This window comes from Suillus subaureus, assembly GCF_016647635.1.
Source record: "Suillus subaureus strain MN1 chromosome Unknown BJ212scaffold_95, whole genome shotgun sequence".
In the NCBI taxonomy this organism is placed as follows: domain Eukaryota; kingdom Fungi; phylum Basidiomycota; class Agaricomycetes; order Boletales; family Suillaceae; genus Suillus; species Suillus subaureus.
In genome coordinates this window covers 1-14,189 of record NW_024538651.1, presented here as the reverse complement: position 1 = coordinate 14,189, position 14,189 = coordinate 1, and the positions used below count along the sequence as shown (strand labels likewise).

At 46.7% G+C, this 14,189-nt stretch overlaps 3 protein-coding genes across 3 annotated transcripts; 2 read left to right on the top strand and 1 right to left on the bottom strand.

The window, feature by feature from the left end:
- Window positions 1-8,282: 8,282 nt before the first annotated feature.
- Window positions 8,283-9,985, bottom strand: BJ212DRAFT_1305067 (uncharacterized protein; the record flags this gene model as incomplete). Its single annotated transcript, XM_041333710.1, has 6 exons — window positions 8,283-8,679; window positions 8,812-9,067; window positions 9,269-9,538; window positions 9,590-9,684; window positions 9,805-9,924; window positions 9,960-9,985. The coding sequence occupies 6 exons, from the start codon at window positions 9,983-9,985 to the stop codon at window positions 8,283-8,285; spliced, it is 1,164 nt and encodes a 387-aa protein (XP_041186063.1).
- A 1,859-nt stretch (window positions 9,986-11,844) lies between these two features.
- Window positions 11,845-12,498, top strand: BJ212DRAFT_1075709 (thioredoxin). Its single transcript, XM_041329005.1, has 4 exons — window positions 11,845-11,977; window positions 12,031-12,213; window positions 12,273-12,350; window positions 12,408-12,498. The coding sequence occupies exons 1-4, from the start codon at window positions 11,933-11,935 to the stop codon at window positions 12,435-12,437; spliced, it is 336 nt and encodes a 111-aa protein (XP_041186062.1). The 5' UTR covers window positions 11,845-11,932; the 3' UTR covers window positions 12,438-12,498.
- Window positions 12,499-13,547: 1,049 nt separating this feature from the next.
- Window positions 13,548-13,715, top strand: BJ212DRAFT_1286583 (uncharacterized protein; the record flags this gene model as incomplete). Its single annotated transcript, XM_041331948.1, has 1 exon — window positions 13,548-13,715. A coding segment is annotated over one exon (168 nt), but the record flags the coding sequence as incomplete, so codon positions are not given.
- Between the last annotated feature and the right edge of the window lie 474 nt (window positions 13,716-14,189).

The window sequence follows — 14,189 nt, the reverse complement described above, 5'->3', positions numbered from 1 at the left end:
TGACAGTGCATATCCATTGGAGCCATGGTGCATTGCCCCTTTTAAGAAGCCTCACAATGGGCAGTTGATAAAGAACCAGAAGTCATTTAATTATCACCTCTCTAAGGTATGTTTTTTTTGAAAGGCCATATTTTAATAAATTGATTTTATTTATTTAGATCCATGTTCATGTTGAACACACATTTGCTGTTCTAAAGGGACAATTCCAGTCCCTTCGAGAGCTCCAGTTCAGGATCCAGGCTGAGAAAGACCTTGAGTTTGCTGTACAGTGGATCAAGTGTTGCATCATCCTGCACAACATGATCATTCACTTTGAAATTGAGTGTCACAAGAAGGATGGAACATACAAGAGTTCTTGTTATGGACTAGGATAGTCGTAACAACAGCAGCTCAATAAGAGCGACAGCTGAAGTTATAAGCAAGACCTTGCACATGCAAGGGTCGTAAGACAAGTCAAAGAGAGTGTCTCTGACTCGAATATCTGGTCAGACGACTTAGGATTGGAGGTCCTAAGTGAAGGATGTTTCAGGTGAGAACCTAGTAGATTAAAGTGAAGATCTACTGAGTACATGACCAGGTATATATATAGTAAGTAAGTGCTTTAGGGCAAGCACGATGAGTGTTATGGCGAACTAGGATGGGCACGACGACAGGTACTCAATAAGAGTACACCTGAAGCTGGATCGTGTCCTTACAAATGTAAGGTTCTGTTAAGACAAGTCAGAGAGAGTGTCTCTGGCTTGAATATTGGTTATCAGACGACTTAAGATTGGGGGTCTTAAGTGAAGGATAATTCAGGTAAGACCTAGTAGATTAAAGTGAAGATCTATCTAAGTACATGACCGAATATATATAGATGTAGGTCCTTTAGGGCAGGTACGTATACGTCATCAGTCGAGTCAGAGATAAGGAGCATGAGTCATCTAGACATCATAGTCGAGTCAGAGATAAGGAGCATGAGTCATTTAGACATCATGAGTCGAGTCAGAGATAAGAGGATGAATCATCTAGCGACGGCACGTGGCGGTCATGATGTAATACAGATATAGAAGACAGTTAGTCTAATGATGGCACGACGAGGCGTGGTCACGACATAATACACAAGTATGAGGAAAAAGAGATAGGGGGTAACCACGATTGTAACATTACCCCTCGTTTACGGATGAAGTCACCGACTTCAGTCATCCTGATTAGCCCAATAAATGGGGTCTGTGTCGTAGTTGGAATAGAGCAGATCGTCCTGCTCCTCAGTGATGGAGGTCTGTGCCATTTCGGCGGCGTGAGCGATAGCGTCTTGCTCAATCTCCCATCGAGCGAGAGCATTGTAGAAACCGATGTCAGTCCATACCAAAGGAATGACCGCCTCTCCTTTCAACTCTCTACAAAAGACCGACAGGTGGCTGGGTGCGTATTCCTTGCAAACTCTACAGTAATACGCAGGGCAGTTTTTATGACAATGTCTGGCGACGTGGCAATTGTGGCATACAACATTGTTGACCGGTGACATTTTTACGACTGTGACGGAAGAGGATTGTTCTGGAGGGGACGGTGATCTTGATCATTTGAGTGATGCCTTAGTGGGGGAGATGGAGGCGGCTCGTTTAGCAGTGAGACGTGAGGATCTTCTTTTGAGTGGGAGTCGTCGTGTGGTACGCATAATGGGGTTAGGAGAAGGAGAAGCTGGTACGTTGAGTACAGCAATAGGAGGGATATTATCATCCTGATGCTCCATGGTAGTCGCAGTAGGAGCTGGCGGTGGTACCAGAATGGCGATGTGAGGGGATGGTGGTCGCACGACGGGGTTGAGGGTGATGCGCTCGGTGACGATATGGATGGCTTCTCTAATAGCATCCCTGGTTTCTTCAGGTAGGAGACATATCGCAGTATTGCGAATACGTATGTGAAGATGGCGGAAAATGGTTTGATGGCGCTCATCATCAAGGAGAGTGGCAGTACGGTCAATAAGACTGGCATCTCTAATAATCCTGATAATAAGACCACTAGATATTGCTCCCCGTTCCCCAAGGAGACAGTCAATTTCTATGGCGTACTGCTGAGAGGTGATAGCAGATTCGAACAGGGCGCTAGTTTCTACCTGGTCAATGACCGAGAAGTAGTCAGTCAGGACAGAGTCGTTGGTGAGGGTTAGGGTAGAGTTGGAGGTTGGCGGTGATGTTACGGGGGATGATGCATGCTGGGCAAGGTTGGCGGTGGTAATATTTTGATAATCAAGGAGTGTCAATGGATGAGTGTTTCCTTCAGCGACGGTGTTCATGGCAGCAGTAAGTTCTTTGATACGGAGGATACAGAGACGTAGTCGTTCGATGTGGGACATTGTTAGAAAGTTCATAGCCCATGGGCTTTCTTATAGGCGGTGAGGATGTCAGAGGCATTAGCAAGATTTCCTTCTGGAACCCACTCATTGCTGGCGGAGGAATATCCTTTCCAGGACATGAGATAGCGTCTTCATTTACCCATCCCTTTGTGCGATAAGATCGCATCAATTTCATATTCTTCTTCATTATCGATGATGTCAGGGGGTGGATCGTGGTAGTTCGGCCCGTGAACCTCTGTTTTGTGATAGGACAATAGCTCAGAAGCATGGAACATGGGGTGGACTTTCCACTGTGGAGGTAGCTGGAGCGTGAACGTGATGGGGGAGAGGATGGCAGTGATCGGGAAAGGGCCATATCGTTTGGGCGCAAGTTTCCGCGATGGTAGCTGAGTGATTAGATTCTTCCCAGATAACCAAACCTTATCTCCTACTTTCCACGGGTGGTACTTCTGTCCATGAGTTCATTCAGCCATGCGCTGCATAGTGAGGTTGTGGCACAAGAGGGCCTCTTCCCTGGATTTCTGGAGGGAGAGAAGTCTATCCTCTGCTGCAGGAATGGTAGAGTTGGGGAGAGTATGAGGGAGGGCTCGTGGTTCATAACCCATCATCAGGAAGAAAGGTGACGCATTGTGGGAGTTGTGTTTTCGGTGATTGTGCACAAATTCCGCCATCGGAAGGTGTTCAACCCAATCTTCTGGGTGATTCCAGCAATAGATTCGAAGGTACGTCTCGAGCTCTTGGTTGAGTCGTTTGGTCTGGCCATCGGTCTGAGGATGATAAGCGGTGGATGCCGCTATATCGTATTTCAGGAGCTTGGCGAGGGCTCATGAGAACTTAGATACGAATTGTGGCCTGCGATTAGAAATGACTTTTTCATGCAGGCTGAATCGTTGGTAGACGTATTTGAAGAATTTCTTGGCGACTCCTTCTGAAGTGATGGTTTTAGTGCAAGGGATAAGAATTACCCCCTTCATAAGGCCATGGTCGACCACAACCATCACAGAATCAAAGCTGGCGCAGGGGGGAAGATCGGTGATTAGATCAACGGAGACCTGCGTGAAAGGAGCTGCGGCGACAGATGGAATGGGGACCAAGGGAGGGGTCGTCGGGTGAGTGTCAGATTTCATCTGCTGACAAAGGGCGCAACCCTCGACGTATTTATGGACATAGGTACCCATGGAGGGCCACCAAAAGTCCCGTTTGACCAATTCTTCTGTTTTAAAACGACCGGGGTGACCGGCGGAGGGATGATCATGACAACGTTCCAAAATAAGATGCCGTCTGGCAGGGCAGGCGTAGGCGCAGTTTTTATAGCAAAGAATGTCATCCTTAATCGTCCAATCGGCAAGTGCAGATTTCATAGGGGGAAGGGAAAGGCCATCTAATGCATCAGAGGTGGCAGTGAAGATGGGGTCGGGGTCGGAAGGGTCTGGATTGGCAAGCGTGGTCATGAGCTCGACGTTGAGGAGTCGGACAAACATGGAATCAGGGAGGAGGGTCTCATTATCATTGTCAAGTAGGGAGTCGGTTCCATGATCAGGGCGGCAAGAGAGAGCGTCCGGAGCAACGAGTTTAGTACCAGCGACATGATGGAGTTCAATATCATAGCAAGATAGAATCAATTGCCATTGAGCTTGTCGGCAGGTCAGCTTCTGTGCAGTTCAGAAATATAGGAGATTTTTATGGTCTGTGAATATGATGACCGGGTGAGCATTTCCTTCTAGATAGTGGCGCCATTCAGTGAGGGCGCGAATGACTGCGAGGAGTTCGCAATCAAAAATCTGGTAATTTCATTCTGCTGGGTTTAAGGTCTGCGATAGATATCCGCATGGGTGGTAGACACTGTTGTCATCGGTTTGGAGCAATACCGTGCCCATGGCAACCAGGGATGCATCGGTTGCTACTGCGAATTGTCTATTAGGATCTGGATTCCGAAGAACTGGTTGCTTTAGGAAGCATTCTTTCAAAGTAGAGAAGGCGGATGAGCATTGTTCCGTCCAGAGGAATTTGACGGTTTTCTTGGTGAGGTCAATCAGGGGTCGGGTGATGTCAGAGTAGTGGGAGATGAAGTTTCGATAGAAATTGCAAAATCCCAAGAATGACCGGACCTCCTTTACGGTCGTAGGAATAGGCCAGTCCCGAATACCATCAGTCTTGGCATTGTCCATTGCTACACACCCAGGGCGGATTATCATTCCGAGATACTCTACTTCCTGAGCATCGAATGTGCATTTCTCTGGTTTGAGGAAGAGCCTTTCTTGCCGAATTCTTTCAAGGACGCATCATGTATGTTCACGGTGGGAGGGAAGGTCGTTAGAGAAAATCAAAATATTGTCCATGTATATAACGAGCCATCCTTTGTTTATTTCTTGTTGAAACATCTTGTTCATATACACCTGGAAAGTAGTGGGGGAATTGCAAAGGCCAAAGAACATGACGTTTGGCTCAAAGAGACCATATTCAGTGGTGAAGGCAGCCTTCCATCGATCTTCCGGATGAATGCGGATGTTGTTGTAGCCTGAGTGGACGTCCATCTTGGTGAAATATTTGGCGCCATGTAACCGAGCAACTAGGGAGAGTGGTAGTGGGAGTGGATAAGCGTTCTTAATCGTCCACTCATTGATGTACTGGTAGTCCTGGCAGGGACAAAGATCTCCACTCTTCTTTCCTACGAAGAAGAAACCGCTGGCCTGTGGTGACTTTGATTCGGAGATGAACTCTTTTTTCACATTTTCATCGATGAATGCTTTGACTGCTGTACGCTCCTTCTCAGATAATGGGTATACCTTGGACGTTTTAGGGATGAAACCAGGTTTAGTTTCTATCCGATGATCTATCCCAGGTCATTCGGGAGGTAACTGATTCAGACCGTCCTTTGCGAAGATATCGGCGAAGTCATGAAGGTAGGAGGGAACTAGTTCTTCAAAGGGCTTTTTCTTTTGCTTGAGCCCAGTGGCTAATGCAAACTGCTGGGCTTTATTGCTGGTTTTGATGTACTCGGTGGGTCGTGTCAGAGGTGTAACCTTGGTTCGTTGTTCCGCAATGCTAGTTCCATCCTTCATCAACGGAGTGTCTAGTGAGACATTGGCGATCACCCAGAGCTCTGAAGCATTGACAGGGTACTCGACCAAAAATTCGTCATCTTCTAGATGATATGTAGAGATCTCTTGCACCGACGGTGCATAATCTGTTGTCCACACGTCTTCTTTGGTAATGAAGGACTCGTCATCGTCGTCCAGGATTTCTTCCAAAGTAGCTTGTAGTGTCGGTTCTTTGGGTATCACGACCGGTTCTCTAGGAGGTGCCTTCGGCAGCACTACAACTGGAATTGGTTCCTTCTTTCAATCTGGCTTTGGCTTTTGGAAAAGGGGAGGGAGTCCATTCTTCTTTCTTTCTCTATCAACGTCTTCTTCAATCTGATCGCTCTTCTCCGTTCTTTGGAGTTCTAGTGTTTCTGCTTTCCATCGTATTACTGGGTCCATAGCACATAGCCAGGGGATCCCTAAAAAAATCTGATCACGTCGACCAAGTCGAGTGATGTTGAACTTTCCTAGCATGGATCATTCATCTATTTTGACAATAAGGACACAGTATCAGGTGATAGCGCCCCCCTTCGCATAACTTCCATCCACAGTGGTAACCTGGAATGGTTTTGATAGTTTGTGCGTTCGGATCCCGTGAGCTTTGACAAACTCTTCGGAAATAAAGGTTCCGGCAGCGCCGGAGTCAACAACAGCTGTTGTTTCAACGGTTTTCAGACGAGTCTTCAAAATAAGGGAAATGGGAATGCGAAGTTCCTTTCTGATTCCAATACTTTGTACAAGTCTAACAGGTACATCGGAAGATACTGACGTCGATCCAGTCTTCCACATCAAAAATCCTCGGTGATACGATGGATCATTGTATCTTCGTCTTCACTATCGCTTATTTCTTCTTGGCGAATGGGAGTCTTCTTCTTTGTTGGGCATACCCTAGTCAGGTGCCCCTTCTGATGACACATGAAGCATAGTCCCTTCTTCATATGATCACTTCTTTCAGCTTCAGTGAGCCGATCTACTTCCATGGCGTTCGGATCGTGTCGATCAATGGAAGGTCTGGGTACATATCGTTGTCCCGACAGTCTGGTGGTGGTTCAATGATTCGATCGATACGAGGCCCCCCTTTGGTAGTTGCTATCAAGTCTAATGACTGCAGCGACATACTTGTCAAAATCTGTTGGGATAGTTTCCATCTGAAAGACAGAGTTGACGATTCCCCTCTTTAATCCGTCGTTGAAGAACGTGATTAAGACGTCGTTGAAGAACGTGATTAAGACGTCGTTGAAGAACGTGATTAAGACGGCGTCTTGCTTCACTGAGGCTTGTGCAGCAAGGGTTTTGAAACTGGCGATGTAGGAGGTGAGGTTGCCCGTCTGCTTCAACGTTCGGAGCTTATTCATAGCGGTGCCGATGGCATCGGCCAGCGCAAAAGCTTCTTTGAATTTGGTTTCAAAGTTCGCAAAGGTCCCGTAGGACTTGGCGACAGAGTTGTCGACTTCTGTATAGAAGGTTAGTGCCCAACCCATGGCACTTCCTTCGGTCATATACGCGAGAGCAGTAATAACCTTCTTTTCATCAGTGTTATAGATTGTAGTGTTAAGTGCAAAGTACGCTTTAACCGCATACAACCATCGCAGAGCCTGGTGAGGGCTTCCATCATAAGTGGATGGAGCTCCAGCTTTCAATTCTGGGGTGGTGGAGACAGTGGACATCCTGAGCGTCTGGTCAAGTGATGTTTCTGGTTCAGGGGAACATTGTCGTTCTCTCGCTGAGTTCTTTCTGGGGTCTGTAACCTCTCTGATGGAGAGGGTCGATAGATGACTTTAATCTTTTGTTATGGCGAACTAGGATGGGCACAATGACAGGTACTCGATAAGAGTACACCTGAAGCCGGATCGTGTCCTTACAAATGTAAGGTTCTGTTAAGACAAGTCAGAGAGAGTGTCTCTGGCTTGAATATTGGTTATCAGACGACTTAAGATTGGGGGTCTTAAGCGAAGGATAATTCAGGTAAGACCTAGTAGATTAAAGTGAAGATCTATCTAAGTACATGACCGAATATATATAGATGTAGGTCCTTTAGGGCAGGTACGTATACGTCATCAGTCGAGTCAGAGATAAGGAGCATGAGTCATCTAGACATCATAGTCGAGTCAGAGATAAGGAGCATGAGTCATTTAGACATCATGAGTCGAGTCAGAGATAAGAGGATGAATCATCTAGCGACGGCACGTGGCGGTCATGATGTAATACAGATATAGAAGACGGTTAGTCTAATGATGGCACAACGAGGCACAGTCACGACATAATACACAAGTATGAGGAAAAAGAGATAGGGGGTAACCATGATTGTAACAATGAGTCATAGATGAGTCAGAGATAAGAATGAGTCAGAGATAAGTCATCTAATGATGGCGGTAGTGATCATGATGTAATACAAATGAGTAAAGAAAAGAGATGAATCATCTAGCGATGGCAGTAGCGGTCATGATGTAATACAAGTAGGTAAGAAATGAGTAGGGGGCAAGTGTAACCGTAACAGTTCTCTAAAGTGGGCCAATGGAGAGGGGGAAGATTTTATTGATCAAGAAATTGAGAGTCCAGATGGTGATGAAGTAGTTGGTGACAGGTCATATGAACGCACTCCAGGTCAAGCTGCTCGTACAAGGCTGATGAATGCACTCTTTGACAGTCCTCACTCAGGTGCACAATGTAGGGAAGGATGATAACCAACCACAATGCTTATTTGAACATGTACTACTACCAATACACCTGTACAACAAATGTATATACCTATGTAACATCAATGAAAGTACCACAAGACATAAGACATGCACATATTCAATGGAACAAATGAGTAACAACAAATGATGACAATGACACAACCCCTGACAACATGACAGAACAACTCATCCAGTTCCTCCATCCGATGCAGCCTTGGAGGCCTGCATCATTTGGTGGAACTGGATCTTGAGGCAGAGGGTTTCTGCTTCCTTGTTGAGCACCAAGGAATGTGCTTGGTGGACCCAAATATCTGTCTCACAAAGCTGAATCTCGGCATCTTTTGCCTCTTGCAGGCGCTGATGGCTGACCATGGCTTGGGAGACTTCATGCTCCCGGGTAGTGCAAAGCCAGTCGTATTTCTTCACATCATGATTGTGCTCACTTTTGGCTTTGAGCTTGGCAATGTGGTGTTGATGTCTGCCCTTGTGGTGTGACATCACGCTAGAGTGCAAGCTCTTGATTTCATCCCTCACCTGCTCCACCTGCTGTGACACATCTGACTTAGCCTTTTTCTTCTTCGAGCTGCCAGCACTATTCAGAAGTGATGTCTGAGGTGTCAGGGACATATGGTACTCCAATGACGAAGTGGTGTTGCGTGTCGTCAATGAGGGCATTGATGTGCTGTGTGATATCACTGACAGCACTTTGCATCACCCCCCACAGCTTGATGGCTTTTGGATGCCAAACACTGAGTGGTTGTTGTATGTGGATGCTGGAGTTCTCAATGGCATGATGAACGGTTTTGGAGGGGAGGGAGGAGGAGAGGGTGATGAAGGGAGTTGATGCTTCTTCCCTGTGACTGGGGAAGGGCTACCAAGCATCATGTCGTTGTCATCATCAATGTGGTCCAATGCATCCCCCAAGGGGGAATGCAATGGACCATAGTGGTCGGCGATGTCGTCATCGTTGTCTGACGGAAGGCCAGGAAGGTGAATGTCAGCCATGTAAGGGGGCAAATGTGATGGTAAGGGGGGAGTGGGCAAATGTGATGGTAAGGGAGGAGCAGGCAAATGTGATGGTAGGGGAGGAGCATGTGAATGTGATGGTAAGGGGGGAGCAAGAGCAGAGCATTGCAACATTGAATAATCATGTGTTGCTGGCAGGTACATACCACCAGCAAACACATTTTCATTTTGAGGCAGGTAGGGCCCATGTTGGTAGGCAGATGGAGAGTCTGAGACGTCAGGAGTGTGCGATGAGTGCTGACTGGGGCCATAGTACATTGAGGGACCAGCCCCACCATGCAGTTGAACAAGGGAGTAGAAGGCACCTGCATGGTCAGTACCAGGTCTTGATGAGTGCACCTTTGCAGCCATGGACGGATTAGAGTGCCAAATGGCATCAAGTTCCATGTACCATGGCAGCTCCTGGAGTGCAGCATCTACAACAATTGATCAGCAAAGAACAAGAAAAAACAGAACTAAAAACTCACCCAGCAGATTTTTTGCTGGAGTCCCCTCAGCCAGCATTACACCAGTGCCCATACTGCCAAATGTCACCTTGATTTTTTTGTATTTACCCCTAAGACTGCATGAATTTTAGAATCTTTATTAACAGAATTAAAAAAATGACTGGACTTATGTCCCAATATGATTGCAGACTGCATCATGGAATTTTTTTGGATTGACCGAGTATGCAGGACCATACTTGATATGGTCCATGAAGACAAGCTTAGCGATGACACTATAGATCTGCCCCTTATCTGAGCCTGAGGGACCATTATCTGCAGCAGCCATGGCTTTCTTGCCATCAGAATAGAATAAAATCCTACAATTGGCAGGGTGAGTGGTCAGGTAGTTTACCAGCGTGTCAGTAAGTGCACAGTCATTGTGCCACTGGATGGTGAGCCAGGGTCCAGACTGTTCTAGAGGTGGGTTTGAGGGGAAATTAGCTCAATTATTCAATTCTTCGTCCATCGCCCCCAAGTGCAATGGAGTACTAGCTTTGAAGCATGCAGAACGACAGGCACATTGACGACGGGCAGGAGGCATGGTGGTTTCAAAGTCCGCCATACGATGCCGGCCTGACCTTGAATCTAGGTCGTCGGCCGAGGTGGCTTCAAGACTTTAGCCAAGAGTTGAAAGCATTTAGGCGGCGTCTAAGCGAGTTTTCAAAAGTTTCAAAATTTGTTTTGAGTAACACTAATAGCTTAGATCATTTTTGCCGTCATCTTGAACCACTCTAGAAACACGCAAAAACACGCAAAACATTTCTGCCGATTTTTGCCATTCTGCCAATTGCCGTTCTGCCGTTTTTTTTGGCAGAACTCGCCCTAAAATATTTCTGCCCCTGACACTACATCAACCCTTTAGGAACGACTGTCTTCCATCGTCTGTAAAGGGCTATCTAGGGGAGATTAGGATCAACCATTCACCAGAAGCTATCGATGATATCGTTTCGGGCAGCATATGACCCCGTCATTATGTACAGGATAATGTCCGAACGGTGGGATAACAAATCATCGCCATATGCAATGACAGACTTGTGCCAGCTGACAAGAATAATTTTGGACACTTCCTGAAGAAAGTTACTGGCTCCAAATGTGATGGTATGTTCTTGATCGATATATCACTTTCGAATGACGGAACTACCTCCACTATCGCTAAGAGGGGAATAACGAAATAAATATCTGGCACCGTCCTCAGATTCATCAACGGTGCATTTGTCAACCTTCAATTGAAGCCTCACATTTGGGATCCGACCGTGGTAGTGTTGACACGTCAATGTTTCAAACGTCACATGCTGCTCTCCGATTGTGACCTAGAGCAGCCTTGGCCTAGGCACTCACATCGCCCTTCATTTCCTTGCGCACAATCCCCAGAATTGTCTCGTCTTTCGTTGGTGCTGGCTTCAAGTATTGGTCAAAGTCGCGAGAAGCCGTCGAGCACGAATGGTCACGCCACATTTACCTCAACCACGACACGGAGAAACACATCAGTTTAGTGACCGATAAAACTGTTGCTAGGTGGTTCACAGCTGATGCACGCGACAGGCCGGAATGGCTGTGCGTGAAGGAGATGACCGCACAAGAGGGTGCGCAAGGGATGGAAAAGTTGGCAAGTGCTGTAATCGAGAGCGCGTGATATGGCGACAGTGGATATGATGCGGAACATACCCTCAGCACGCTACTTGTGCCTGCTCTGTTTATTTGTGGGGCTGATGACTCCGTGTTACCGGAAGAGAGGGAAGGGTATCCTGCGTTGATGAAGGAGGGCCTGTGCCAAATTATTGAAGTGAGGAGGGCCAGTGGGCTGGTATGTTATGAGCGTCCAGAGGAGTTTGGCCACAGCGATTCTGCATAGTTGGTGGAGGGAGGCTTTGGGTTATCTCTCGTCATAGACACAGAGCCCCTTGAAATGTACATGCCACGTCGTTGACGGAAATGAAGATGTTTTCAGAAAAGATTTCAAAACACAATACTATTCTTGATGCAAGCGGCGCTGTGGGAACAAGTGGAAACTCGATATTTCAGATGGGCCTAGGTGCGGTATGATTTGAAGAGGCGCAAGTAATGCAATAGATAGCCATTGTGTTGGAACGCATACCTGGGAGGAGAGATTAGCATCCTTCAAATAATGTTAGGCGGTGACCTGCGAGATGTGGTCGACGTTAAGACCTTCCAGCTCGGGAATTCGGCCAGCATCGGGAATTGAGGTTGAACTCCCAAAAAGTTCCACGGACTGGTCATGTAGCCAACCACAAACTAGTTATCTTTGTCAATCATCAGTCACAAGCAGCAGTGTGCCGTTCAAGTCCTTGCAATACCCTGCTCACCATGTCTGTCAAACCGATCACATCTCATGGCCAGTTCATTTCCATCGTAGGCACTTCATAGCCAGTGATATAGCACGAAAATCACACTTGAGCCCACAGATGATGGAAGAAGGGAAGACAGTCATCGTAGACTTCGTGTCCGAAAGTTGCCCTCATTGCAAAGCCATCGCCCCTACCTTTGATGAGCTCGCAAGCAAGTTCTCGTCGGACAAGATCGAATTTTACGTCATCAATGCCGAGAAACTCGACGATGTCAGCTTCGAAGTTGGTGGCATAACGAGCGTAAATATCGGATATCTTTGCACACAACAATCACCTTACGCTAACTACTGGCTGTCCAGTATCCTACGTTCATCGCATTCAAGGACGGCAACAAGATGGAGGAATCAACGTTTGGTGCTGCTCGTGAGAGGCTGCAGGTGCGTTTATATTAGTCTCTTAGCAGTACGAATCGGAACCCATTTTTGCCCACCCAGAAATTTGTGGAGAAACATTGTTCACCTTGACACCATATTGTTTATGGCACCAGGAAACGATTTCCGTACGCGTCAACATTTCAACAAGATCAATTTGCCAGAAGTGAAGCACAGTGCTCGAGACCTTTCCCGCCGGATAAACAGTCAGATGACTACTCGTGATTGGTAGCCCTAATTTCAAATTTTAAACTGTCTCTACTAGTCGGGGATTGCCACGGCTGTATGGAATGTACATGTACCTCACCGTGCGTGCAAGCGGACCGTCGAGCGTAATAATTGCAAAACTTACAACACTGTCCCACCCCTTTTCCTCGAAACAGTCTTGGCCCAAAAGCTAGGATTATCCGCTGCGTGGAGCCCGGGATCCATCGTGATCTGGCCTGGCCTAGCACGCGTACCACGGAGCTGAATTCAACAGAACGCAAAACCAACGACATAATCACTCCTACACCCTGTTTCGCTAATGCCGACTTCCGCATTATGACGACATGACTATCAGATAGTGTACAGCATCAGCGAGGAATTCATGTATAAAGCACTCGTTGAAAAGTTCAAGTGCCTCTTCATGATCATGGATCCCTTCTCAAAGTTCTACTTATCCTCTCGTCTGCTATCGCGCTGCACGTATCGTTCACGACCGAAAATGTCCCTTCGAGTAAAAGAGGTTATTCGTCAAACGTTTCAACGAGTGGATCTTCACTTCGGCTCGTTAAATATGGGTTTCCGACCATAAAGGCGAGTTCTGTCGCCTGCCCATGAACGTCTCATAGAACCATGCACCAGGCATTTTATTGGGCTGTTTCTCTCGCAGAAATCGCTATCATTATCTATCATTCAACAGATCCCAACTCCGTTTCCATAATACGTGACACACCTATTAGTCTCCTTTTCGTTTTCGGTACTGCCTCGCCGTCACGGGTGGTCTTTATTCCGCTGGTGGTGCTAATCGTACCCTTGGTCGTATTTTTCACTTTCCAGCTCAGTTATTCGCGAAGGGCAACATATTGTAACGACCGGACCATACGCCAGTCATACGTCATCCAGCCTATACAGCCGGCATGATGGAGGTTCATCGGCATATTGATCCTGCACGGATCAACTGATTCAGGGCTTAGACGTTCAGGGGTTTTGGATGTCCCTGGACTGAAAGTGATCGTGGTAGCATGGCTGGTGGAGATCACTCTTCTTATGATAAGCGTTGTGTTCAGGGTCAGCCAAGAGGACCAAGTTCTGAAATCAACTTTCAGAGGCGAGTGGGAAAAGTGGGCGAAGGCAGTCAGGTACCGGCTGATACCTGGTATCTACTAAACCCAGGGTGCATGGACCATATTATCGTTATGCGACTGGAACCGTCTACAGCTCTCACAGTTTAATGGCAGGTTGATCTTTATATACATAAAAACATATTTATTGTCTCTACGGACGACCTTTTCTTGACTTCTACTCAATATTGTCCTTTGGTTCTTCGTACTATAGGGTGTCTTATATCACGACGTGTTCTCTGTACGCGCTTCATTATACATATACAACTATTCCTTCGTGTATCATTTTCCTTCTTGACAACGTCCTTGTATTCGGAATCACTTCACTTAGTCCTTCAATCAAAGACTGGGCTTCTTCCTCTTTGCTAGTCCAACTTGTGATCATTGTTATCATACGAGAACCTCCTTCCCTCAACCAAAGTGGACGAACTTGATGCTATGAAATATTGAAGAAAATTTACTACCAATGCTTTGTGATCAACGGTACGAAGACTCCGGCTACATGCTGCCGCACTATCGT